General features: G+C 51.4%; 2 protein-coding genes across 5 annotated transcripts in view; both read right to left on the minus strand.

Moving 5' to 3' along the window:
• GLIS1 (GLIS family zinc finger 1) overlaps positions 1 to 25196 on the minus strand; it is a 202557-nt gene that overhangs the window by 119489 nt on the left and 57872 nt on the right. The window lies entirely within an intron of this gene.
• On the minus strand, positions 23077 to 23719 carry LOC306639522 (high mobility group protein B3-like; the record flags this gene model as incomplete). The annotated part of the gene is made up of 1 exon (XM_079103171.1): positions 23077 to 23719. The coding sequence occupies exon 1, from the start codon at positions 23659 to 23661 to the stop codon at positions 23077 to 23079; it is 585 nt and encodes a 194-aa protein (XP_078959297.1). The 5' UTR covers positions 23662 to 23719.

The raw sequence follows: 25196 nt of genomic DNA on the forward strand, positions 1-25196 counted from the left end.
TCTTGCACACAGCTTCATAAGGGCAAAGGGACTTGCCCAGAGCCACCTGTGCATCTTAATGTCAATATCTTAACCTGAACCTGACTGAGCCTGTACTCGTTCTGGCCCTGCCCATCCACCTGCACAAGGACCATTATTTGCTCTCACGGAGCTGTGGCCCCAAAGTGGCAAAACCAGCAGGTCCTGGGAACTCTCTGCTGTCCTTTCACAAATGAGGAGTGCCACTGTGCCCCAACGCAGGTGGCTCCCAGCTCTGCACATGCAGGTCCCTTGCCTGGGAGGACCGTCCCTTTGGAGGAGCATGCCCACACCCTCCCAGCTGCTCTCTTCTCCTGTGCGGGCCTCTCGCCCTGCCTGGCACTGACTCCCAGGCTGTGAGCTCCCCCAGCGACATCCCCGGTGACATCCCAGTGCCTGCTGTGTCTGGGGAGGAAACAAGGGAGGGGTGGGGCAAGGAACCTGAGCCCTCTGGGAAGAGCTCGGGGTGCAAGTTCTGCCTCCCCCACTTGCCAACTGTGTGACGTCAGGCCTCAGTTCTACTCTCTGGACTTGGGCTCCTCACTGGAGAAAGCACATGTGACAAACTCTGGTCTGCGGGTGTGGGGCTGTCACACAGGCTGAGGCTGGAGGCACTCCGTGACCTACGGAGGACGAAGGGTAGGTGGTGGTGATGGTGAGTTCCTCCGTTCCCCTGGGGGTGGAACGCGGTGGAGCCCTAACAGCTCCACTCTCCTCCAGCTTCCCAGGGACCATCAGGATGTCCATCTGTGCTGGAAAGAGCCAGGGAATGAAGGCCCACGGAGTGCCCTGGGCTGGAACCTGCAGCCAGCATCTCATTTAGTCCCCCAGCCCTGAGGAGGACGGTGGGCTCAATGGTGTGACTGGTGCCCAAGGAAAGCCTGGCCTCAGTCAGCACTGAGCACAGTGACCCCAAAGCTGTCCTTGCTTCTGTTCCCCATTACAAGGACCAGTGCACCTGAATCAATCAGGCTAATGGAATCTGATAAGTGGGACCCCGTCATCATAAACAGCAGCAGCTCAGTGCTCCAGGACCAGGATGCCACCTTGCTTTGATGAAGGTCAGCAACAGAGAGAGAGCCGTGGGCACAGCTGGCAGGAGCCGGGTCCCCGTCCACTTCACCTGCACCAGTGTTGGCGAGGTTCGGGTGGAGCACAGCACTTGGGCCTCCACCTGACCCTCACCTTGTCACACCCCCCAGCACTGCTCATCAGTGTTCACCCAGCCCCCCTGACCTCTGTGCTCGTGAACTCGGGCCATCCTGTATCGCCCTTCCTCTAGGAAGCCTTCTGAGTGAAGCACTCCCTACTCCATGCTTTGGGGCTGGTCTCTCTAGTCTGTCCTCCCTCATGGCTCTGTATATGCCACCCAATTGGCCAGAAGCACCTCCTCCTACAGCTGTGACTCCACTCATCTTGCCCATCTTGGGAAGCCCTCCCTGATCGCCCACAGGCTGCCTGGCACCCTGGTCCCGGCTCTTGCCCTCTGCACTCTCCCTTGGTTTGCATGTCTGTGACCCATCCTAACCTGGCAGCTCTCTGTTCCCAGTGCCCCAGCACAGGCCTGGCACCCAGTAGGTGCTCAGAGGTGTGAAGCAATGAATCCTGTCACTAACAATGGGCCAGGACAATCTGACACTGCAGACTGGCCTGAAGTCCTCTGTATCCTGCCTTCCTGGCTCCTGGTACCTGACGCTTGAAACCACTGGGCTCTGTCATGACCCAAGAGCAGAGGGCTTCATATGGAAGGAATCAAGAGGCCAAGGCATCAAGTATCAGTTAGAACAGACACTTTATTATCCTGGCCATAAACCAGATTTACACTCAGGTTTCTTCTTTCCAGAAGCTCTGTAAAGTTTTAACTTTGCCCCAGCAAGCCTTGGGAACAAACCTTCAGAGCAGCAGGAAATGGCCCATTATTACTTAGGGGGAGGAGGTCCCAGCTGCTCTTGTCCTCCAGGTAACCCTGCGTGGAGTCACCTGAGCTTGTCCTGGTGTCACAGGGCCTGGATGGGCTCAGGCTGGGGGCCTAGACAGCAGAGCCCAGACTCCACGATGCACAGGCTGTGTGGCCTTGATGAGCTACTCCCCATCTGGGACTCCGTCTCCCCATGACCACAGGGAAGGAGGCATGAGGCAGATCCAGAGCTGATGTTCAAGGACACAGCACAACACAGTGGCTGTGGGTTCAAATCCTACTGGAAATCCTCCTAGCCTTGACCAGTATGTTACCCTCACATCCTCTGCTCACTCTCCACAGTGCTAGTACGAGGACTCAGCATGGGATGACCTACCTCCAGGACAACTAGGAGCCCGCAGGGGGCTGGCAGAGAAAGGGCAGCACGGCAGGCCCCCTCCACACTGCCCCAGGGGTGTTGCCACCAGGCTGACAAGTGAGGCCCCTCCAAACCCTTCGTCCTACTTCCCTCAGACCAGTCAGCAGGTGTGTGATGTCCCTATGTCACAGATGAAGATGACGACGCTTGGAGAGGGGCTTCCCATTCCTGCAATCCAGCAAGCCAGGAGCCCCGCTCAGTTGCACAGCCCCCTGACCACCAGCTAACCCACACCCCTGCCCATCCATCTCCAGCTTCCCACCTGCTTTGTGCCCACGACACCTCCTCATTAAACCAATTGCTGTTTAATTAAACCAGATGCTGTTGTAGACATTTGGCGATGACACAGGACAAAACAGACACAAGTCCCTGCCCTCCTGGAACGAATGTATGCAAATAAGAAGTAAGATCAATAAGAAAAATATATTAAACAATATAATGTATTAAAATGGGAAAAGTTCTTTGAAAAAGCAAAGCAGGGTCAGGGGATCAGGTGTGCACCCTGAAATAGTGTGTGGACCGTGGGCACCTGAGAAGGGGAGAGGGTGCAGCTACAGATATCCTGTGGAAGGGAATTCCAGCAGGGAGAAGAAGGAGCAGCACCAGGGCCCCGAGGAGGCAGAGAGAAGAGAGAAGACGCCGGGACCCAGGACCTGGGATCGCACCCCAGACCAGTGTGAAGAGGCAGGCTTCCCATCTGAGTGCAGTGGGTGCTGTCTCACAGCAGTGGGGATCAACGGCAGAGGAGTGACAGATCTGACTCACGATATAAAGGATCACTTGGGGCCCTGTGATGACAGCATACTCTCTTGCTTATTTGTTGGTTTATGGCTTGACTCTTTCACAAAAACACAGGATTCAGGAGGGCAGCCCTTGGTCTGAGTTCATCACCAGTGTCTAGAACAGACCTTGGCAGGTACAGGTGCTCAGTAAATGTCAATGAATTAATTGACTAAACAAACAAGGCCACTCTAGCCACACCAGCCTCTTGGCCACCTCTCACAAAGGCCTCAGGGCCTTTGCACCTACTGCGTGCACTCTGCCTGCAGTGCTTCCCCCAGACAGCTTCAGAGTTCTTCCCATACTTCAGCTCTTAAACATCACATGGCCCCTGAGGCCTTTCCTGACATGTTCTTTAAAAAGCCAAGTGCCCCTCTCCAACACTTCTGTCTCCCCTCCCTGCTCATTTTTCTGTATTGTACTTGTTACCAAGGGACATACTCCATATTTTCCTATCTTGCTGTCTCTGTCCACTAGAAAATAGGCTCCTGGAAGATAGAGATTTGGGTCAGTTTTACTTGTGGATAAATCCCCAGTGTCTGGGACCATTGCTGACACACAGCAGGAGCCCAGCAAATGCTTGCTGAACAGATGAGTGACTTCTGCTCCTTCACTGTGAGAAGAATGGCAGGCCAGGGTGCCAGGAGTAGGGCAAGGGGACAGACCCCTGCAAACCACGGTGCTGGAGGCACAGGCCAGAGTGGGAAGGAGGACCACGCCATCTGTGCTGGGTAGTTTCATGTTACAACAACCATAAGAAGTAACTGGCGTCACCTTCACAGTACCCAGAAGGAAACATCAAGGTCCAGAGAACTAAGCGACTCTCCCAGGGAGGTGGCCGGCCTGGGACTCAAACCCAAGTCTATTTGAGTCCTTCTAGTTCTCATTCAGTCAGAGGTTTATTGACGCACCATGCCATTCCTGACCCTGTGCTCGGGCCTGCGGCAGAATCCTGGAGGATGACCAAGGCGGAAAGGCCTTGGGCAGGGCGGGGGGGAGGGGGGGTCCACCAGGTGGAACCCTGCAAAATGAGGCTGACCAGGTGGGATTCAACCACACCAGGCCTTCCTATGAGTCCCTTTGGGAAGCTGGGACCGCAGGGAATGCAACTCAAGACCAGAGCGAGCGGCCATCTATACCCACTTAAAAGGCCCAAAGCAATGAGCCTGTCAGTACCAAACGTGGGGTAGGTTATGGGGGAACAGAATCTTCCATGCACTGTGGGGGAGCATACTGGTCGACCACCCTCGAGACCAGCTGGAAAGGAGAAGTCACATGCCCTTTAGCCCTGGGGTTCTAGCCTTCAGTGACATCCAAGAGCAAAAGAGTTCTGGAAGGGGAGTCGGAAGACCACAGAAATCAAGGAACACTACAGTCAGCCCCCGGCCCACGCTGAGAGACAGTCGTTAGACATTTACCAGCACAACACTGGACCCAACACACATAATCAAAGGGTTTTTAGCAGTCCTCAAGAATCTTTAGAAGTGTAAAGGGGTCCTCAGACAAAGTTTGAGGGCAATGCCCTAGAGAAACCCTTGCATACGTTACCAAGAAATGTGCAAAACAGTTCACACAGCAGTATCATTTATAATAGCAGAAAGAAAGAAACCAGAAGCAAGCTAGATATCCACCAACCAGAGTGGATAACACTACAATGGAATACAACACAGCAGTGAAAATGAATGACTAGCATCACCTACAACGTCCAGAAACATAACACTGAAAACTCCCCTGATTCCTTATCCTTATTAACATCATTATTCTGCTAAGAGAATTAAATGGTATAACTTCTTTCAAAAACTATCTGGTATTATATAAAAATAAATAAATAAACAAACCCATAGCTCAGTAATTTCATTCCTACCATGTGCCCAACAGAAGTACAAGTACATGCACATTGTAAGACATGTACAGTTATATTCATAGCAATGTTACCCATAACAATAAAAAAACTGGGAACAAGCCAAATGTTTACTAGCTGTGGAAAAGATAAATCGTAATCTTATATATCAATAAAAATGAATAAACCAGAGCTACGCAGCAACATGAATAGATTTCGGAAATATAGCGTTGAGTGAAATGAGCCAGATGGAATATGTGCCATAGGACCCTAGTTACATACAGTTCATAAACAAGCAGAACAAATCCACGGTGCTGGGTACTCTGGAGGAGGAGGCTGGGAATAGAGGCTGGGAGGCAGCATGAGTGGGCCTCGCTGGGGTGACAGCATATTCTTGACCTGAGGATTGGTTTCACATTGTGCTATCCATCAAACTGCACACTTGTGATCTGTGTGCTTTTATAAACACAAGATTTACTTCAATAAAGAGGGGAATCAAAGTAGAACAGTGGGAACAGAATTCACTAAGGTTACCACCTCCAGATTAGAAGCAGGAGATGAGATGGGGCGAGACCACCCTACCCACGGCTTGGGTGGTTCATTACACTGAGATGGGGGACAGAAAGGGACAGAAACAGAGACAGGTAGATAGGCAGGTACATTAATGGACCAAAGACAGTGACAAAGACGAGTGACCCAAACCAATATGTGTGTTCAATCCAATTCTGTGTGCTCGCTTTGGCAGCACATATACTGAAATTGGAACGATACAGAGAAGAGAAGATTAGCATGGCCCCTGCGCAAGGATGACACACAAATTCGTGAAGTGTTCCATATTTTTGAATGGATAAAGAAACTGTGGTGTGTGTATACATATATATATACACACACACACACAATGGAATATTAGTCATAAAAAATAATAAAATTATGGCATTTGCAAGCAAATGGATGAAACTAGAGAATATCATGCTAAGTGAGATAAGCCAATCTCAAAAAACTAAAGGACGAATGATCTCGCTGTTAAGTGGATGATGACACATAATGGAGGGTGGGAGGGGGGCAAGAATGGAGGAAGGAGGGACTGTATAGAGGGATAAGAGAGGTGGGAGGGGTGGGGGGGAAGAAAAAAAAATAACAGAATGAATCAAAAACTATTACCCTAGGTAAATGTATGATTACAAAAACAGTATGACTCTACTTCATGTACAAACAGAGAAACAAGATGTATCCCATTTGTTTTCAATAAAAATGAATTAAAAAATTTTTTTTGACCATAAAAAAAAAAATCCAGCTCTGTGCACTTAAGGTTATAAACATAAAAATACCTACAAAGGACCATGCTCCAGGAAGAGATCAATGAACTCCGGACACCACCCACACCTGATGGAATCATGAGATCAAATGATGTAATGCTCTGTCTAGCATAAAGCTACAAGAAGCTAGAATAAAATAAATACTATTTTCTTGTTTTGTTTTGTTTTGTTTTGTTTTGAGCATCTGGAATAAGGTGGATCTCTGATAACTAAGAACCAGATGAAAAGATGAACAGAAGAGTGAACGGGTGAAGCAGGACATGTTCTGGTGCTGGAGTCCCACCATCCGTACACCACATCCTGCTCTGGGCTTGCCTCTACCTGGAGCTGTCACTGACCTGACAGCACGGCCTCCACTACCCTTGCCCAGACACTGAGCACTGGCCCGGGAGCCCTGGATGTCAGTCCAAATGAGTTAACAATTCCTGCTAGCCCTATGGTGTTTCTAAAATGCTACTCCATTTTTTTTTTTTTTTTTTTTTTTCTCATAGCTTGAAAGACCCAGAGTCTGAGCCATTTAATAGTCCAGTTCTGGGCTGGATCTGTCACCACAACAGTAAAAAATAAAAATTAAAAAAAATATATCCTAGTGCAGTGTGTGCTTATAATAAATAGTTTGCACAAAATTATTCATTCCACATCTGGGCAGAGAGATGCCTTTAATGTGCATATTGTTTGTGGAGAGCCCATAACTGAGGTTGTTACTCTGCAGAATGTGGAAGTCGTTTTCTACTATTAAATAAGGGAAACAAGGTTCTCATTTTAAAATTAATTCAATGAAAACTATTAAGCAGTTGGCCGCGAAGGCCTCAGTATTTTTTCCAAACTGATACTAATAAGGGCTCCCACTCCCAGCCCTGCCTAAACAAAAACACAAAATTAACCACATAATTCCCAGGAACATGTTTCCAGTGTTGTTCGGCCAGATCCAAGGGGACTAGAGCCCCAAGTCCCTGTGATGCTGTCTTCAGGTGGGTCTGGGGGAAGCGGCAGGCCCTTGGGCTGGGGGGCTGGTAAGTGGGGTGCTGTCCCCACTCTTCTCAACCATCAGTTACAAGCAGAAAGCTTCAGCAGGCCCTAGGTTCCCCCAAAGTAGAGGAGTGGGAGGGCTTCAGGGCAAATGAAACGTGGCAAGTCCCCTAGGCCTCTCCAGAGATACATGACCAGCACATGATCACAGGGGCAGTCAGTGGAGGAGAAAGACGGCAGGCAGGCTTGGCGGCAGGCGGGCAGGGTTTCCCAGCTATGCTGCTTCCTCCTCTGGTGGTCTCGGCATCTTCATCTGTACAGTAGAGCTGTCCTGTGGACCCCATGTGCCTGTATGTGATAAACCTCGCATATGCTGGGCATGCTGGACTCTTCTGCTTTAGTGCCAGCTCGCAGTCGCAATGCCAGGTGAGAGCCAGGCCCTGCTCCTGTTAGAAAACAGCTCATCAGAGCAGCCGAGACAGCACGATGCAGGCACTGGAGGGCGGGAGGCCTGGCTGAGGCCCGGGCTGAAGTCCGTCGGCCATGCCTGGACAGGGTCCCTGGTCACCAGCTCCTGAGACTAGTGTTGGCAAGGAAATAGGGTGACAGGACGGCTGAGAAGGACAGGCTCTGGTGACATGGCCAGGGGATCTCTGTGGGCCCCAAACCATCCTGGATTGGATGGTGGTCTATATCTGTGTCCCCAGGCCCTGTGACTGTGGGCCCCCTGAGGGCAGAGACACCGTCTCACTCACCTGAGTCCTTAGTGCCTGGCCAAAACTCAGGTCCCAGTGATACTGTCCACGTGGGTTCTGTGGCTTCCCAACCCCTGTGCAAAATGAGCTTCCTGGGTTGCCCCTCTTAAAACTGAGGTCCACAGGGACACGGCAGGATCTAGGCTCTGCAACCAGTCCTAGAAAGGCACCAGGACCAGCTCATGCCCCCAAAAGAGGGGAGGGTGATGATGACTTTGGCCCACCCTCTCCTGGCCATGTGGCTCTGAGAAGGTCACCCAGTGGTCACTGCACCTCCACTTCTCCATCTGCAAACGAGGATAAACAGAGCAGCAACGCCCGCTCCCCACCCACCTCCAGCTGGTCAGGTGAACACGCTGACCACCAAATAGGGTGGCAGGGCTGACGTGCGGCAGCCCACCCTTTCTTTCTGACATCTCTCTCCCCAGCACACATTCACGGCATGCCTACCGTGGGCAGGCCTCGACAGCCCACTGAGACGAGCCCAGGCTGGGGCTGAACTGGAGGTGAGCGTGGGAACTGAGTGTCACCAAGGCTGGCCGCCACAGGAGGGAAAAGGAAGGTGCTGGGGACACACGACTGCACAGATGGGAACTTAGCAAAGACTGGACTGAACGAGGGCCAGGTAGACAGACATATGGATGGGGACAAATGAATGAATGGAGAATCTGACTTCAGGGTTCCAGTTCCTCTGCTCATGGAGGCTATATGCAGTGTCCTGTCCCCAGTCTGCTCCTCATGACCCCCAGCAGAAGTGCCTGCAAACAAGCATGCCTTGTGGCCAGGAGACCCCTTCCCAGGTCTCTGTCCTCGTGCTGTCTCATTTCTTTCCCCCTGGACATCTCTGTCCTGACTTTTGGTGTCTTCCTGCAGCATTCTGACCTCTACTGTCTGGTTCCACTTTTCTCCACAAGTGGGTATCTCTCTCCATCCCTCCTCTTGGCCTCTGCCTCTTCTTCTTTCTTTCCCTCTCTCCTTCCTCTCATCCCACTGCCTGTCTTCCCAGTTCCCACGTGAACACCCCACTTCCCGCTGGCACAGGTGTGCCTGCAGGTGTTCTATCCAGGGAGACACTGCTTGTAACCAGGGAGGGGAGGAGGGTGAGAGAGACATCCCTGCTGAAAGGGGGCGTGGCCTGAAGCCAGCTGTGACGCAGGGCCTGCAGTGGAGAAAGGCTGGCTTTTTGCCATGCCCCTCCCTCCCTGCACATTTCATCCTACTCCATCCCCAACTCTGCCCTGGCTAGGCCCTCCTGGCTGCCAGCAGTGGGCAAGGAGGAAGGAAGGTTCCACAGGGAGAAGTCTTCACCTGGACCAGGCCATCAGGAAAAGGGTCCATGGGACCACAGGGTTGGTTTTCCTGAAGGGGCTCTCAGTCTTATCACCCCGCCATGGGGCAGACACAGGAGGCACCAAATTTCATCTGGTTAGGGACTGACAGCAAGACAGTTCAGCACAAGAGCAGAGCACCTGTGAGCACAGCAGGACGCAGCTTCCAAGGTCTCAACTCCCCATCCATTCTCTCACTCAGCAAATACTTACTGAGCTCTCTTCTGTGCCAGACACTAGGTACAGGGATAAATCAGCAAGCAAAGTGGGCCAAGTCCCCACCCATGTGGAGGAGACAGGCAGGGAGCAACCTCCACCGTCAGAGCCCAGAGAGTAAGAGCGAGGGAGCAGGTCTGGGCCAGGCTGCCCGACTTGATTCTGAACATGTTAAATCCAGGCTGCCACCTCCACATCTGTGTGCAGACTCCGGGGAGGCAGTTAGACAAGTCAGAGCTTCAGGCAAGGTTGGGCTGCGCAGACCTGGGAGCCATCAACAAGAGGGTGCCCCGCAAAGCCCCAGTCAGGCTGAGACCACCATGAGTGCGCAAAAGGTCACCGCGATGAGATGGAGCCAAGAGGGAGGTCTGGGAAGGAGCAGAGAGGTGTTCAGAGCACACGGCCACAGAGCCATGTCCACAAGGATGGGAGTGAGCAGAGGCAAACGCACCAAGGTCAGAAAGACAGAGATGACCACAGCCCTGGCCACACTGCGGCCGCTGGTAACCCTCCCACAAGGAGCATCGGCACGCTGTGGACGTGAAAGCCGAGAATGGGCTCAGAGGAGGGCAGGAGAGAACCGTGACAGAAAGACCGCTGACTGTGAAGGAGTTCTGCCCACAAGGAAGGAAGGGATGGAGCTGCTCTCTGAGCGGGGTGTGTTTTTAATTTTGCAGAAGTAACAGCCTGCTTATGTGGGGACAGAAATGACTCCCCAGAAGGGCACTGTCCTGTTCTGGAGCAGGTGAGGTGTCCTGGTGCTCACAGCCAGCAAGACGCTCAGCCCCACAGGCCGGCAAGGCAGGGGCACCCGTACTCATCTTCAGGTAAGAAACCTGGGGCCGGGGCGGCTCACCTGCACATCTAGATCAGTGGCCCTGGAGTTTCCTTCCTTGCTGGGCACCCTGCTTTGACTTCCTGTGTGCCCCAAGCAGGAGGACAGGGGTCTGCAGTTTAATCAGGTTCTCTGAAGCTCCTTGTGCACACTGAAGTGGATGGTCACTGCTCTGGACAGCCATTCCCAAATGTTTCCCATTGCATACTACCTATCAGGACAACATGTATTCACCTATGAATTTAACTATTCTCATTTATACTATCAAATGCACTCCCACATGCTCGGCTTGAAGTCTTGGGTAGGCCCATGTAATCTCTCTGTGCCTCAGTTTCTTTGTATACAATGGAAAGAGCATCTGTCTCAAAGGCTACTGGGAGAACCAAATAAGTTAAGGATGTGCAGTGCTCAGAACAGCACCTGACACGCGGGACCATCATCCTTACCATTCCAACAACGAGATGCTTCATCAATATAAATCACAGTCCTTCCCACCCAAGAGATGGCGGACACCCCATCCTAGTAACTGCTAGTCCACACAGCGAGGCTCTCAAGGACAAGGGTCATATCTTTCTTATTCACTTTTCCATTTCCCATGCCTAGCAGAGGGCCTGAGACATGGAAGGTTGGCAATAAATTGCTGCTGCAATAAAGACTCACCATGCCAGGCACACCCCTGTAATCCCAGCGACTCTGGAGGCTGAGGCAGGAGGATTGTGAGTTCAAAGCCAGCCTCAGGGGCTGGGGTTGTGGTTCAGTGGTAGAGCGCTTGCCTACCATGTGTGAGGCACTGGGTTCAATTCTCAGCACAGCATATAAATAAAGAAAGAAGATAAAGGTTCATCAACAACTAAAAAACATATTAAAAAAAAAAAAAGTCAGCCTCAGCAACAGCGAGGCACTAAGCAACTCAGTGAGACCCTGTCTCTAAATCAAATGCAAAATAGGGCTGGGGACGTGGCTCAGTGGTTGAGTGCCCCTGAGTTCAATCCCTGGTACCAAAAATAAATAAATAAATAGATAACCTGCTACCAGGTAAATCCCACGCATCTCTTAATCCTTAACAACTGAGGCAAGGATCAATTCAATAATCCATTTTACAATGAGAGACAGGAAGCTCTGAGGAGGCTAGTGATTTGTCTGGGATCACATAGCAAGATACAGCAGAACTGGGGCCCTGACCCACGTCACTTGAAGTTTTACTCAGGTCTGGCAGCCTCTCCCATCATCAAGAGTTCACACCAAAACAGAGTGCCAAGATGTGGCCATTTAGGGGCTCAGCCTGATTGTCCTGCCCCCAGCAGAGGAGGCAGGGAGGCAGAGCAGTGCAAATGCACACACTCCTCGGAATCGGTCCTGCACAGGCAGGAAGGACGGTAGGGAGGAGACGCTGCCCTGGTGCCCCACCCTGTCCCTGTAGGGAGCAGTGCATCCTAAAGCCCCAAAGCACCTTCTCCTCACCCCACTCCTCCCTCCTGGCTGCACTGCAGATCGGCCAGTGAGGCTGCATGAACGGGTTTCTGAAATGTCACCAAGAACAAAGCTCTCTTTTCTGCCAGCCTCTAGTATTTACAAGCAAGCACAAATCTGTGAGAAAATTCAATTGAACGCAGATGGCAGGAAATTCCTCTAAAATGACAGTGGCCAAATTCAAACCACAAGACATGAAAATAACCCAACATACTAGACATGAAGAACATATCTTATAGACTTCTCCTCGTGCGATTTGCAATCTGTGATGGATTACCAGGAAGACAGACTGCAGATTTATTGGACTTCTGTAGAACACGGATTCCATTTGCAACAATTAAACCTTCCGTGGTGGAGAACGGGGTCGGAGGGGGCTCGCGGGAGATGGCGAAGCTAAGACATGTGGTGTGAGGCTGATAAGGGTTGGTGTTAGCGCTCGCAGAGCCGGCGTCAGGTATGGGCTAGCCGCGGGAGGTGGGGAGTGCCGCTCCATCTGTCAACCAAGTGCCTTGGGGTTGGAGAGCCAGCTGTGCTGCAAGGGTTAGGGGAAAGGGCACATTGGCAGGCTTTCCAAGGGACAAGTCCATGCAAATCTGCTGGTCCTCTGGTTCTATGTGACTAGCAGAGCTGCGGATGGATCCTGATAATGGCAGTGGTCTGAGAAGTCCTAAGGGGAAAGAGGATGATAGAATCAGTGGGCTGATGGACAGCAAAACTGCCACTCCCCTCGCCTTCGACAAGGCAGACATCACTAGTAGATCACACCATCTCTTTCTTGCTAAGCTCAGAATCCTCAAGACGTTTCTGTAGTAAGTGGCCCAAACTGGGTTGAGACCACATACTGTTGTGCAAACTGGGCTGAGGTGTATGTTCTGGTGGCTGGAGTGTCAGCTGGTGCTCAGGAATTGAATAGGCGTGCTTAGGCTGTTGTGCTGAGGATTGAACCCACGACCTCACACATGCTAGGCAAGCACTCTACCTCTGAGCTACATCCCCAGCCCGGTGCTTAGACTCTTAGTGACCTAGGTGTATGCAAATAAGAAAAAAGCTACAGGTCAGTAGCTAAAATGTGTGCTGCCAACACAGAGATCCAAAATCTGCACCACAGAACCAAGCTTCTTTACCAAGTGACTGACAACCAGGCCCCATACAATTCTACCTCCCAGCCCTTAAATGGTTCAGACCTAACCAAGAGAGACTGAGATGGCAGGTGGGGGGTGGGCAGCATCAGGGTGGCCCCATATTTTACACTGCTCTCATTAAAAGGTGGGTCCATGCTAGTAGCCATGGCACACCCCAGTAATCCCAGATACTCAGGAGGCTGAGGCAGGAGGATCACAAGTTCAAGGCCAATCTCAGCAACTCAGCAAGTCCCTGTCTCACAATAAATCAGAATAAATCAGAAAAAGGGTTGAGGATACAGCTGGGTGATAGGGCACCCCTGGGTTCAGTCTGTGGGCCCTCCCCTCAAATCTGAACTGGCTTATGACTGCTTTGACAAATGGCACGCAAGGTGCCACTGTGCCTGACCATGGCATGGCCTGAGGAGGACTGGTAGCCTCCTTTTTGGAACCTTAAAGCCCTGGTCTCCACAAAAGGCTGACTACCCAGCTGGAGACACCCCACGAGGATGACACAAGGAGGGAGAAGTGCCCCACTAGGGGCCCTTCCAGCCACCCCCACCCATATGCCAACTATGACCAATCAACCTGTCTTGGACCCCACAACCAGGCCAGCTGCCAGCCGAATACCACCACAGTGACCCCAGCTGATGACATATGGAGAACAAGGATCACCAGGAAGAGTCTGGTCCCAAAGTCCTGACCCATAAGTTGGGAGACATGACAAAATTTGGGGTGATTTAAGTCCCTCTGTTTGGGGTAGCCTGTTATGTAGCTCATCCATCCTTGCCTGTACCCCACTCTTCCTGTCCCCTCCTTCCCAGCCTCATCCCCTCTGCCTGGAGGAACACCCTTGCCTGGGTTCCCAGCCTGCAAGCTGGTCCCCTTCTAGCCCACTCCCTCTGGCCTCCAGTGACCTGGTCAAGCTGAGGCTCTGGTCATGGGCAGGCCTCCCCACCAGTGCAGCCTTGACCATCCCCCACTCCCCTGCCCACCCGTGCTCCCTGCTCCCCACATGGAGCACACAGGCTGACATACAGGCTGTCCCCTCTGTGAATGCCCTGCTCCTGTTCATCCTTCAGCATCCAGCTCAAATCCAGGGCATTTGCTGGCTCAGACTCTGTACCTCCATCCTGGCCCTGCGACCCCCCACAGCTTCCCCTCCTGTGGACGGAGATCATGACAGACTAGATGTGATGCATAACAGACAGAAAGTAGCATTTACTGATACCCAGTGACACTAGTCTATGGATGCTTGGGACAACCCTGGAGAAGGCCTTGGGAAGGAGGAAGGCTTGGAAAGGCAAGAAAACATTTCCAAAGCACAGCACAGGCCCAGGTCTCTGGAGTAAGCCCAGGAGGAGGGTAAGCAGGGCACAGGACAGATCAATCTTTAGTACTCAGCTTGCAGTGGAGAGCTGCCGGCACTGGGAAGAAGTGGTCACAGGAGGTCAGCAACCTCTTAGGACAGAGATGTCAGGACATGCAGTCCTTCAATCTTCTTCACCACCAAGGGAAACAGCCCAGGAATGCCAAAGGTCTTGCTCAAGGTCACACAGTGAGTGGGTGACCGACACACCTGCACCCAGGTATCTCTACTCCACAGTGGTGTCAAAACAACACTCCACACCGCTGTCCTGGGCTGAGCAGAGCCAAGGGCACTCATGTGGGGATACAGGCATGCCCCCCCACCTGCCACTGGTGCCTAGGCCTCTCAGTCCCCTGGCAGCATTGCAAAGGGAATAAGATTCACCAACTGTGCCACCCTGACAAAAGCAGTCAACTATTTCAAGTCTCAGTTTCCTCATCTGTAAAATGGAAACAATAGTTCCCACCTCAAAGGGCTTCTGTGAGGATTAATGAGATGAAGATAGCAAGCCGTAAGAACAGCCCTTTATTTCATAAGGGCTCAATAGAAGTCAGTTGCTTTTTTTATTTCCTTTTTCTTTTGGCTGTCTGAGGCCTGGATTAGAAGGGATCCAGCTCTCCTCCCTTCTGGCTGGGTGGCCTTGGGAAAGCCTCTTTCCCTCTCTGAGCCCCTTTGCCTCATCTCAAGGGGTGTCTTGGCCAAGTGATCACAAAGGTCCTAGCCAGCTCAGAAGCTCTTCACGTCTTCATTAGGCTCTCCCAGACCTTTTCAGAGCTGAGGAGCCATCTTGTTAGCATATGAGGAGCCACACCCCTTTCCCAGACCCCGCAAGTGGGGGAACATCCGAAAGGCATTAGGGCCTCCCTTCGGGGAAGGCAGGGATCCACTGCCTCTCTTCCATCTTCCAGGCTTGGCGAGGTCTTTCTGGCTCACGTCACCCCCTCTCCACACTCTCCCACCCAGCCACCCACGCTTCTCAGCAAGGAAGAGGTTGGTTTCTCCTAGGTAGTGTAAAGCACATTCTTCATTTAGCACCTACTGCATACCAGGCAGGGCACCAGGTCTTTCAGATACCAAATCTCCTCCATCAGAGCTCTCAGAGATGAGGACTGCATACCCCACGTGCACCCAGAAGCCAGTGGGCGGAGGGGATGTGGTGGACTGGCCCCTGGTCACGTGCGTGTCAAACAATGAACTAGAGATCAAGGTCCAAACTCCACCCTCAAATGCCTCAGAGACCCTGAGATAAGGAAGGAGAAACTTGGACCACAGTGCCCTGATCCCAACTGCTAGCCTAAGGGGCAAAAAGGGAACACTGGGGCTGGTAGAAGGGTGGCCCCAGGGCCAGCACGCAGACTCAGACCCTGAGCTGGGGCCCCGCCCACAACACCTCCCTCTAATCCGGTCATCTGGCTGGACAGGGGAAACTGGGACTCTCCATGGTGCTCAGATTTACAGGACTATACCTCCCAGCGCTCTGTGGGAAGGAGAGACTCAAGGTGAGCAGTGGTTCTCTGCAAATCAGAGCTCGGCCCCTCCCCCGCCACCTCCGGTGCCCACTCTGCCAGCTAGCCAGGATAGGCAGCAGCCAGCAGCCCCAGCGGCTTCACTGCAGCAGAAGCAGCCATGCAGGTGGGACATGCATGGGAAGAGCTGTTTCAATCATTCACCACCAGTTCACTGAGTGGCCTTGGGCAGTGTCCCCCAACAGAGTTGTAGGACTGGACAAGATGTATACATTTCAGCAGCACCAGGCTCATAGGGCCAAGTAGAGGGTGCAAAGTGAGAAATGCCAACATTTCTTAGGAATGAGGGACAGGGGTGGGATGCACTGGTCGGCAGGTAAGCAAGTCGTTGGCGACAGAGAGATACCCAAAGACTCCGGGAGGCCAGAAAAAGCCCCTTGCCCTGGACAGCCTGGGAAGGCTTCCTGGAGGAGGGTGTATGTGAGCTGGAGGGGAGGCTAGGGTGGGGACACTGAGGAGGCAGCACATGAAGAGAGAGGGGCAGAGGCAGACCGGGCTCCTCGTGGATGGCTCATTTGCCCGGCTGTGTTTGGGCTTCAACTGGAACAAAATGCTCAGAGAAGCCTAATTGGCTTTATTGGCTCTCATTAACGACAAAACCCAACACTGAAAATGTTCAGAATACCTGGTCTCCGAGGCTCCCCAGACCACTCCACACAGGCCCACACTGCTGGAATCACCTTCAAGGGGACATGCTGGGAAGGGCACAAGTTACTGAGGGACCGGAAAGCCCCTCTGGCTCACGGCCTAGGGAAGGTGTGGCTTGCCAGGTTTGGGCAGTACCCAGGCTCCAGACACACCCTGGGCCCCCCTTTCTCCATGGCCTCCACACAGTCACCATGCTGCCCAGGCTCGGGGGCAGAGCCAGGGTGTGCCCAAATGTGGAGCAAGAGAGCAGGAACTGGAACAGACGTGGCACTAAGGCCAGGCTAAGGTGGGGCTGGGGCAGCTGCGTACCATGGGGCCACGTGAGAGCCCCCGTGAAGGGTCAGGCAGCCCAGCGGAAGCTCCCCATCTGACCTCTCAGCTGCCTGAGTGTCTCCGGGCAAAGTGCCAGGACCAGGGTGGAGAGCAATGGGGGCCACAAAGGTGGGGACAGGTCTCTGCTCCACACAGGCAAGAAGCTTCCTGTCCCTGGAGGTATGGAAGCAAGGCCACCCTTGAAGGAGGGCTTCACTAAAAATGAGGACCCCACAGTCCCAGCCTCACAAGCTGGGAGCCCTCAAGCAAGCCACGCAATTCCCAAGGCCTCAGATTTTCATTTGTCAAAGGGGATCTTCTTCCCTGGTTGATGGGCCACGTGAGGAGCCATAGTGAGGGCCAGATAAGAGCGAGGACGTGAGGGCACTTTACAAAGTACAAAGCACTATAAAAATGTGCAGCAGTATTATTATTTGAAACAGACTTTCAGAAGAGTGGGCCCCCTAGGACCCAAAAGAAATGCATCCTTCGCCTGCTATTGGAACCATGTGTTCCCAATGAGGTAATGGACGGGTACGCGCTTGGTCAACGTAAACCCCGCACGAGTGGTAGTCGTTATCATTGCCGTTATCACGGTGACGACGGCGATGATGATGGCAGTGCTGTTCTCTCGTCTTCTGCTGCAGAGCTCTAAAGACACTCAAAATCATCAACGGGGGATCCCAAGGGCAGATCTGTCCTGTGTATGGCCATCTACCTCCTGGTTTGGAGGCAGATGGGAGGCAGTTTCTAACAGGCCTGGCCAACCCCCAAAAGTCCTCCAGGTCTCCATCAGATGCCCCACAGTACCCCAGTCAACCAGACTGAGCTGTTTTCCCACTCCAACCCCAAATCTACCCCTTCCCCAACTCCCAACACTCAGAGCAACATCACCAACACCTCCTTCAGCCCACTCACCCATTTGGTCAATCACCATAATAGTGACAGCTGTTTACTGAGCACCAATATGGGCTAAGGCTATTCTCAGCTCTTTACAGAGGCTTTTCCCCTCGCCCTACAAAGCAAACACTGTAATGGCCCCATTTTATAGATGAGCAAACTAAGGTACAGAAAGAGTAAATAACCTGCCCACAGTCAGACCTGGTAAACTCTGGAGCCAGGCCATCTGAAGCCAACCAATGGCCTTTGCCACCTCCCAAATGCCTCTCCCCTCTCCCCACTCTGCTCCAGGACCACAGGCACCAGCCCAGCCCAGGCCACAGCACCTAGTCCATGACCACCAACCCCATCTGTTCCCACGACCTGTCTCCACAGCCAACTGAGTAGCCCATGGCCGTGGGCCTTTCTTGTTCTTTCCTCGGTTTCTAAACCCTGGCATGCGGTATCAGTGAGCGCTGATCACACTGAACCAAACGCAACGCCCTGGCGGGATGGGGCACTGCTGGGGGAGGAAGGACCACAGGCAGCAGACGGAGGGCTCCGGGACTGGGCAGGGGACCCACGTTCTCCCTGTGCTCTCCCACTTCATCCACACACGAACTCCAGGGGCAACTGTACCTCTCGACAGATGGAGGCTCCTTCAGCTCTACCAGCTGAGGCTTTCTCCTCCAGACCCCAGGGGTGAGCAGGGAGCAGGATGTAAAACAGGAGCGTCACTTTCACGGCTCTAGGCTGGGTTTCCTCATCTGTCCTGTGGGGCAGAGCCATCCTTCCCAGCAAGGTGGCTGGCGCCTGCCGAGTGGTTGAGGGGGTGGCACCAGTGAATCGTTGGCCTGACTGGCACAGAGCTGGAGCCCTGGAAGCACTGCTGCCCAAGCTCCATGGAGGTTCTGGGGTCCAGAGGGCAAAATGTTCTAAGGCTGAGCTGTAGCTCCCTCCCAGCTAGGGGACTGCTCTTAGTACCATCACACTGGCATCCCTGAATTTCAGAGGGAACACATTCCAACCAACGCATGTGCCTTCAGTGGTTTTCTGCTGTCTTTGGGTAAAACTCCAAATTTTCATCTGGCCCCTCTGAACAACGGCCTCCTCCGCTCCCCTGACATCTCTTCCCTAGGCAAAGACGCTGGCTCACCTCACCTTCTCCACAGATCACTGGGAGGGATCTGTTCCTCCAGCTAAACTCGAGTTACACCGAGGTTTCTCAACCAGAACTACTTATATGTGGGCCAGACAACTTGTTCCCGAGTTTGTCCTGTACATTACAGGATGTTCAGCAGCACCGATACTGAAAGACAGGGTGAGGCGTGGGTTCCATCTGCATCCCTCACTTCTCTGAAAAGCAGTTTCTTTCACAAGGTGCTTTTATACCCATGGTCTTCTTGGCACTCCTGATACCGTATGATGTGCCCTGCATTATAGAAGAGGAAAGTAAGGCCCAGATCAGGGAAAGTAAGGCCCAAGGTCATGTAACTGGTCAGGGGAAGCACTTCAACTGGGCCTGGACTTCTCCCAAATGGTCTTCAGTTAAAATGAGCCCTTCCTTGCTCAGCATTTCTGGAGGCCTTTTCTGGGCCTCCTCGCATGTGCTTACCCATAGTCCTTAGCTAAACATGTCCTCTGTCCTGGGCTGGTACCAGAGGAGCTCCCAGGTGAGAGGCAGGGACAACAGAGATGTGCACTCTAGTGTCGTAGGATGCCGAGGATCCATGGCAAGGGGGTGGGGTGTGAACAGAGCTCCACGGTTTCCCTGTGGACACTGTCTGTAGCCAGTAGGAGCTCAGTGAGGAATAGATGAAAGAGGAGAGAGGAAAGGAATGAGGGAGGGGGGAGGGAGGAGGGAGGGAGGGAAGGAGGACAGTTCCCACCAGGTAAGGCTGGGTGATGACCTGCCCCCACCACTTACCTGGGTTGGGGTAGGCACGTCCTAGTTATTCAAATATCTCCTGGGCATTTGCTCTGTGCCAGGCAGTGTGCCAGCTGCTGGGGGGACTGTGGAGAGAAAGTTGGACACATCCCAGCCCCTGTGGGCCTTGCAGGCTGGCAGGACGTTGGGCTCCATAGCTCCAATGGGTCCCAGGCATTCCCACCACATGGTCACAGACTGAGAGCAACCTGAGATCAGGGCTGGGTCCCCCACTCAGAACCCAAAACAAGCCTGCCCAGAGTGGACCTTCTGCTAAACTGAACAAATCACACATCTGAGGATTCAGGGAAGAGGTTGTTTGCTCCGGAGATGATTTGCTGACCAGGGCAGCTTGCAGCCCAGCCAGGCCGGCCAGTGTTGTTTTGTCAGACTAGCAGCAGACACTTAAAGTTGTGCAGACTGTGACAACACATGGAGATTATGGGTCTGGCTTTTTATCTGCTTTTATCTAAATGACCCAAGCAAAGGCAGTTCAGCAACCACAGTCCAGGCAGGAATCCTATTTCTGAACTGGACCACTCTCTGGATTCAATATTAAACCAGCTCTAGCCAAGAATGGCTCAGCTGGCAGGAACCTGAGGGCTGTCCCAGCAAGGGGACGTAGCTTCCCACAGTCACACAGCACCTGGACAAACAGAGTGACTCAGGCTGCAGGAGGTTTGCAGATGAGACGAGCTTTTGGACTATCAATTCCCCCAAAATGAGCCTCATCCCACAAACCCCCATCTGATGCCTCCCTTTTCTAAGCCTGTAGTAGCTGCTGCTTGTTTTTGTTTTTGTTTTTTTTTTTTTTTTTATGGACACAATACCTTTATTTGTTTATTATGTGTTGCTGAGGATTGAACCCAGTGCCTCACTCATGGTAGGCAAGTGCTCTACCACTGAGGTACCCCGCCCCCAGCCCAGCCCATAGCTTCTTAATACGTCATCTTAGAGGCCATGCTATCTTAACAACAGGACTGTTTCTGACTTAAAGCCAAGAAGAGCCCCCCTCTTTGCTTTCTGCTCCAGATCCAGGTACTCAGCAGCTGCTTAATGAAAACGTATGGGTTGCACATCTTCGGCAGTTTTCTAAAAGGAAGACATCTTTCATCCAACCCTAAGACACCACCCAGATGAAATCCCAAAGGGTGAAGGTCCGACTGCTCCATGCTGGTCTCTGAGCGCCCTAGCAGGGCTCCTGCCTCTCTGTAGACTCCCAGAGGAGAACTAACCAGATTCAGTCAAGTCATCTGTCCACATACAGGGCTCCGCAGCAGCGCTCCTCCAAGGTGCCTTGTTCTTGACTCTGCAGCACCAGCGCGTCACCTGGCCTGCAGGAGGCGCTGTCTGGCTCTTTGTTAAATGGACATTCATTACGTTTTCATTCATAACCGTGCATGAAAAGCAAGAAACAACCTGAATGTCCATCAATGGAGAAAGGATTATGTGTCAGGGAGGATACACGTAATAAAAATACCTTGACTGTTACTGTGAAGGCTCATGCAGCTCATGAAGAAAACTTAAGTAGACTATAAAAGTATCATCCATGAATGATTCAAACTATTTAAAAATCATACATGTGGACAGAGGTCAGAAAGGAGCCGTGAGCAGGAGAAGCTGATTATATTTTTGTGAAGGTGCATTTGTCAAAGAATGCATCTCATTTTGAATTAGTTATTGCTATAATGCTATCAGTAGAGAAGTTCTTAAAAATAATCTACAGAAAGGAAGGAAGAACCTGTCTTCATAACAGCAGATTTTTTTATCTATTTATTTACTTTTTTGTGGTTCCAGGGATCAAAACCAAGTCCTCATGGGTATCAGGCAGGCGATGTACCACTAAGTTATATCCCCAGCCCATTTTTAAAAAATTTTTATTGGTGCATTATAATTATGCATAACATTGGGATTCACTGTGATATATTCCTGCATGCACATGTAGCAAATATTTTTAAAGGACAGAGGGTTTTGGTTTTTTTATACTTTATTTTTCCATATTTTTTACTGGTGCATTATAGTATGTAATGGTGGGATATAACTTGGCCAATATCATTTGGACAGAATGTTTTGAAGGACAGAGTGGCTATTATACACAGCATTCACAGGGTAATGAGATCTCAAGTTGCATTTACGAGAAGAAAAACGTTCACGTGCAAAAACTCTGTGGAGTCCCACTAGGCCAGCTGAGCCAGGCTTGGCTCCTGGCACCACATGCTCAAAAAAACCTGGGTACCCCACATTCTGACAAGGGTGCCCCATGGTCGCCTGGCTGATGGCTCCTGAACAAGGGAGGCTCACTGGCTCAGTGCCTCAGGCTTCACAGACTGGAACCAGGACCAAGGAGGAAGCTTCAAGGGGACAAATCTCACTTAAGAAAGAAGAGTCTTTGAAAGCAGTGAGCTTGCTATCACTGGAGGTATTCAGGAGCAGACTAGAGACCTTCTTCCATGGAGTTTATTTTAGGGAAGCAGGCAGATGAATTTTATATATATGTCATATATATGAAACTGAAATATATGAAAGCATATTTATTAAGTACCTATATAAATTAGAATGCACTTATTTCACTGAATCTTCATAGTTTTTTTTAAATGTAATACTGTTTATTTAACTTCAAAAACATTTCAGCATTCTAAACATACAAAAGATAACATAACATTGCAAATTGTATTTAAGTACAGAGGGTTCTTGAACTTTCATTGATGCAGTGGCTCTTTGCTGACAATGAAAAGTTCTACAGTTTGTTTGAAAACAAAGTTTAAAATCTACTGTACTTAACTAAAAAAAATTCAAACACTTCTCATGCCAGCTGACCCCCCTTTTTCCACAACTAAGAAAGGCAGCAGAATGCTATATCACTACATACAAAAACAAGACAACCTGAAGCTAAAGGGATGCCCACCGCAGTGTCAACAGGTCCAGACTCACAGTGCACGCCCTGAGCCCCTCCAAAAGGCATCTTCCCCCACAGCCTCAACGCCAGCAAGGAGCATCAAGAGTTTTTCTTGGTTGTTTTGTTCTTTTTACAGACTCTAGATATGTACAGTCGATAACTGAGGATTTCTAGCCAATAACCATATAGTTAACACCACCTTACAAATTAAAAAAAAAAAAATGCCAGAAACATCTTCAAATGCCTTGTCACACCAACAGCAAAGTGCACAGAGTGAGGAGAACACGAGAGTGCCTTTTCATTTTAAAAATGTTTGGAAATATGTACAACTTGATAGTTTCAGGGTGCTCTGGACACCCAGGGCCACTTCATGTAAACCACTGACAATTTCTAGAGCACTTTGAGAGACTACAATATGATCGTGATCAAATTCTGTAACTGAAACTAATGAGAGAAACAGACACATCTAAAATGAGATGTGTCAATCACGGTGCTCCCCTACTCTAAGGTATTCACAAGGAGACGGATAAAGTTTTTATTCATCCTCCTCCTTCTCCTCCTCCTCTTCTTCATCTTCCTCTTCCACATTTTTCCAGGCAACTTTAGCAGGACCCTTTGCGCCATCAAACTTTCCTTTAGACTTATAGTCAGCAACATCCTCATATTTTTCCTTCGGCTTTGCAGCCTTAGTGATGTATGGCTGCTTTTCACTGTCACGTAAGTTATTCCACATCTCACCCAGCTTTTTGGTCACATCTCCAATGGAGATATCAGGATCTGTGGACTTGATCTTGGGGTGGAATTCTGAACAGAACAGGAAGAATCCAGACGGGGGTCTTTGGGGGGCATTAGGGTCCTTTTTCTTCTTGCCTCCCTTAGCTGGTCCATAATCCTTCATTTCCCGATCATAGCGCACTTTATCCGCCTTTGCCATTTCATCAAATTTAGATTGCTCCTTCCCAGACATTGTCTTCCACCTCTCAGAGCACTTCTTGGAAAATTCTGCAAAATTGACAGGGACTTCTGGATTTTTCTTCTTGTGTTCTTCCCTGCAAGTCTGCATGAAGAAGGCATAAGCAGACATCTTGCCCTTTGGTTTCTTGGGGTCACCTTTAGCCATCCTGACTGTATTGTTCGCTAGTCTGGGCAGCGCAGGGCACGACGTGTGGCTCAGCGCTCCCCAGCCTCGCACTAGCTGCCTCCACGAGAGCTGCCTCTTCATAGAGTTTTACAGATACACTTAGGAAGGTGAAATGCTGACCTAGGCCTGCCAAGTCAGTTGAAGTGAGGCGGAGTCTTGAACCAGATCTGCTCAAGTCCAAAGCTCCTTTCCTTCATTCCCAATTTTTAACTTTTTAAATCTCTCGACCATTAGCAACAATCTCAATCAGACTTCCCCTGACTGGTAGAATAGGAAATTCTCAACCTTCTCTCTGTAAGCTGTGGCCTGGAACCCTGGTCAAGCTGCTGGTGGCCTTTCACAGTACCCTGGAGGGCCAGGACCAATGAAGTCAAGTCCTGCCCTCAGACAACCCAAGCCCACCCTGCAAGTCACTCCCTCTGTTCCATGTGCTAAAATGGGACAGAAGCCCAGGGCCCCTGTTGTGGCTGAGACCAGACTTAGGAAGCAGTGTGGGGTGGTGGGCAGAATAGCACACAAGGAGTTAAGAGGAGATCTGGCCTCCATTGCTGTGGGTAGATCACTCCACCTCCCTGCCTCCCTCTCTTTGTGCAAATGGAACTATTATACATGACTCTGCCTGCAATGCCCTTTCACCTTCCTGTCTGTGAATGCCTACACACTCCTCCAGACTCAGCTATTCTGTGAAGCCCTCCCTGATCACCTTCTATCCCCAGCCCAGAGCATCCCCTACCCATGGATTATTTGTTTACCCATGGGTCCTGGAGCAGATGCCATGCATGTCCAGCTGCAGGATGGTAAGCTGGATGGACAGCATTTGCAGATCCCTGTGAAGTCGGCCTGCAGCCTCTGATGCCATCTGGTGTGCCCTGAGGGGTTGTCCGCCTGCTCCTCTCCTCCATCTTCCCACATAAACCTCTCATCCTTTCTCTCCTTTCATGTGTGCCCCACAATGCCCATCTCAGGGCTGGATACAGAAAGGACCATGGCTGCCCCAAGCTAGCTGCCCAGGCCAGAGAGAGCCCTGGAGCTCCCGCAGCACCACCCTCCTCTCTGCTGGTACAGGCCACGGGGCTCCTGGCCACTCCTATCCCACCCCCAGGCTGTGCATGGGGCTCTCCTTCTGGCCCAGCCTGGTCAGACGCCGCCAGGTCCAGGCAGCCGGGCGACACTGGTGTCACGTGCACTATTCCCTGAGCTGGCAGGCACTCTGTGTTCTGCACCATCTCCAGCCTATAAAGGCCAGGGTGGCGCCAGTGTTCATGGAAGCCTCATTCCAGTCTGGGTCCCTACCGACCTCCCACCTTCCTGAGCCACTCTCAGTTTGGGACTCTACTGCTATATGTCTTTAACTTCCTGTCCACGCCCACCCCACAGGATTTTGTTGTCAGCAGAATACTGGAATGGCTTCTGCAATGAGATGACTCTAAAAGGCTGGATAAGTATTGGGGCCACTTGCCCAGGGAACACTGCCCCAGCAGAGGAAAAACAAAATAAATCACATTTGAAGTGAG

Source organism: Sciurus vulgaris, assembly GCF_902686455.1.
Source record: "Sciurus vulgaris genome assembly, chromosome: 1".
NCBI lineage: Eukaryota > Metazoa > Chordata > Mammalia > Rodentia > Sciuridae > Sciurus > Sciurus vulgaris.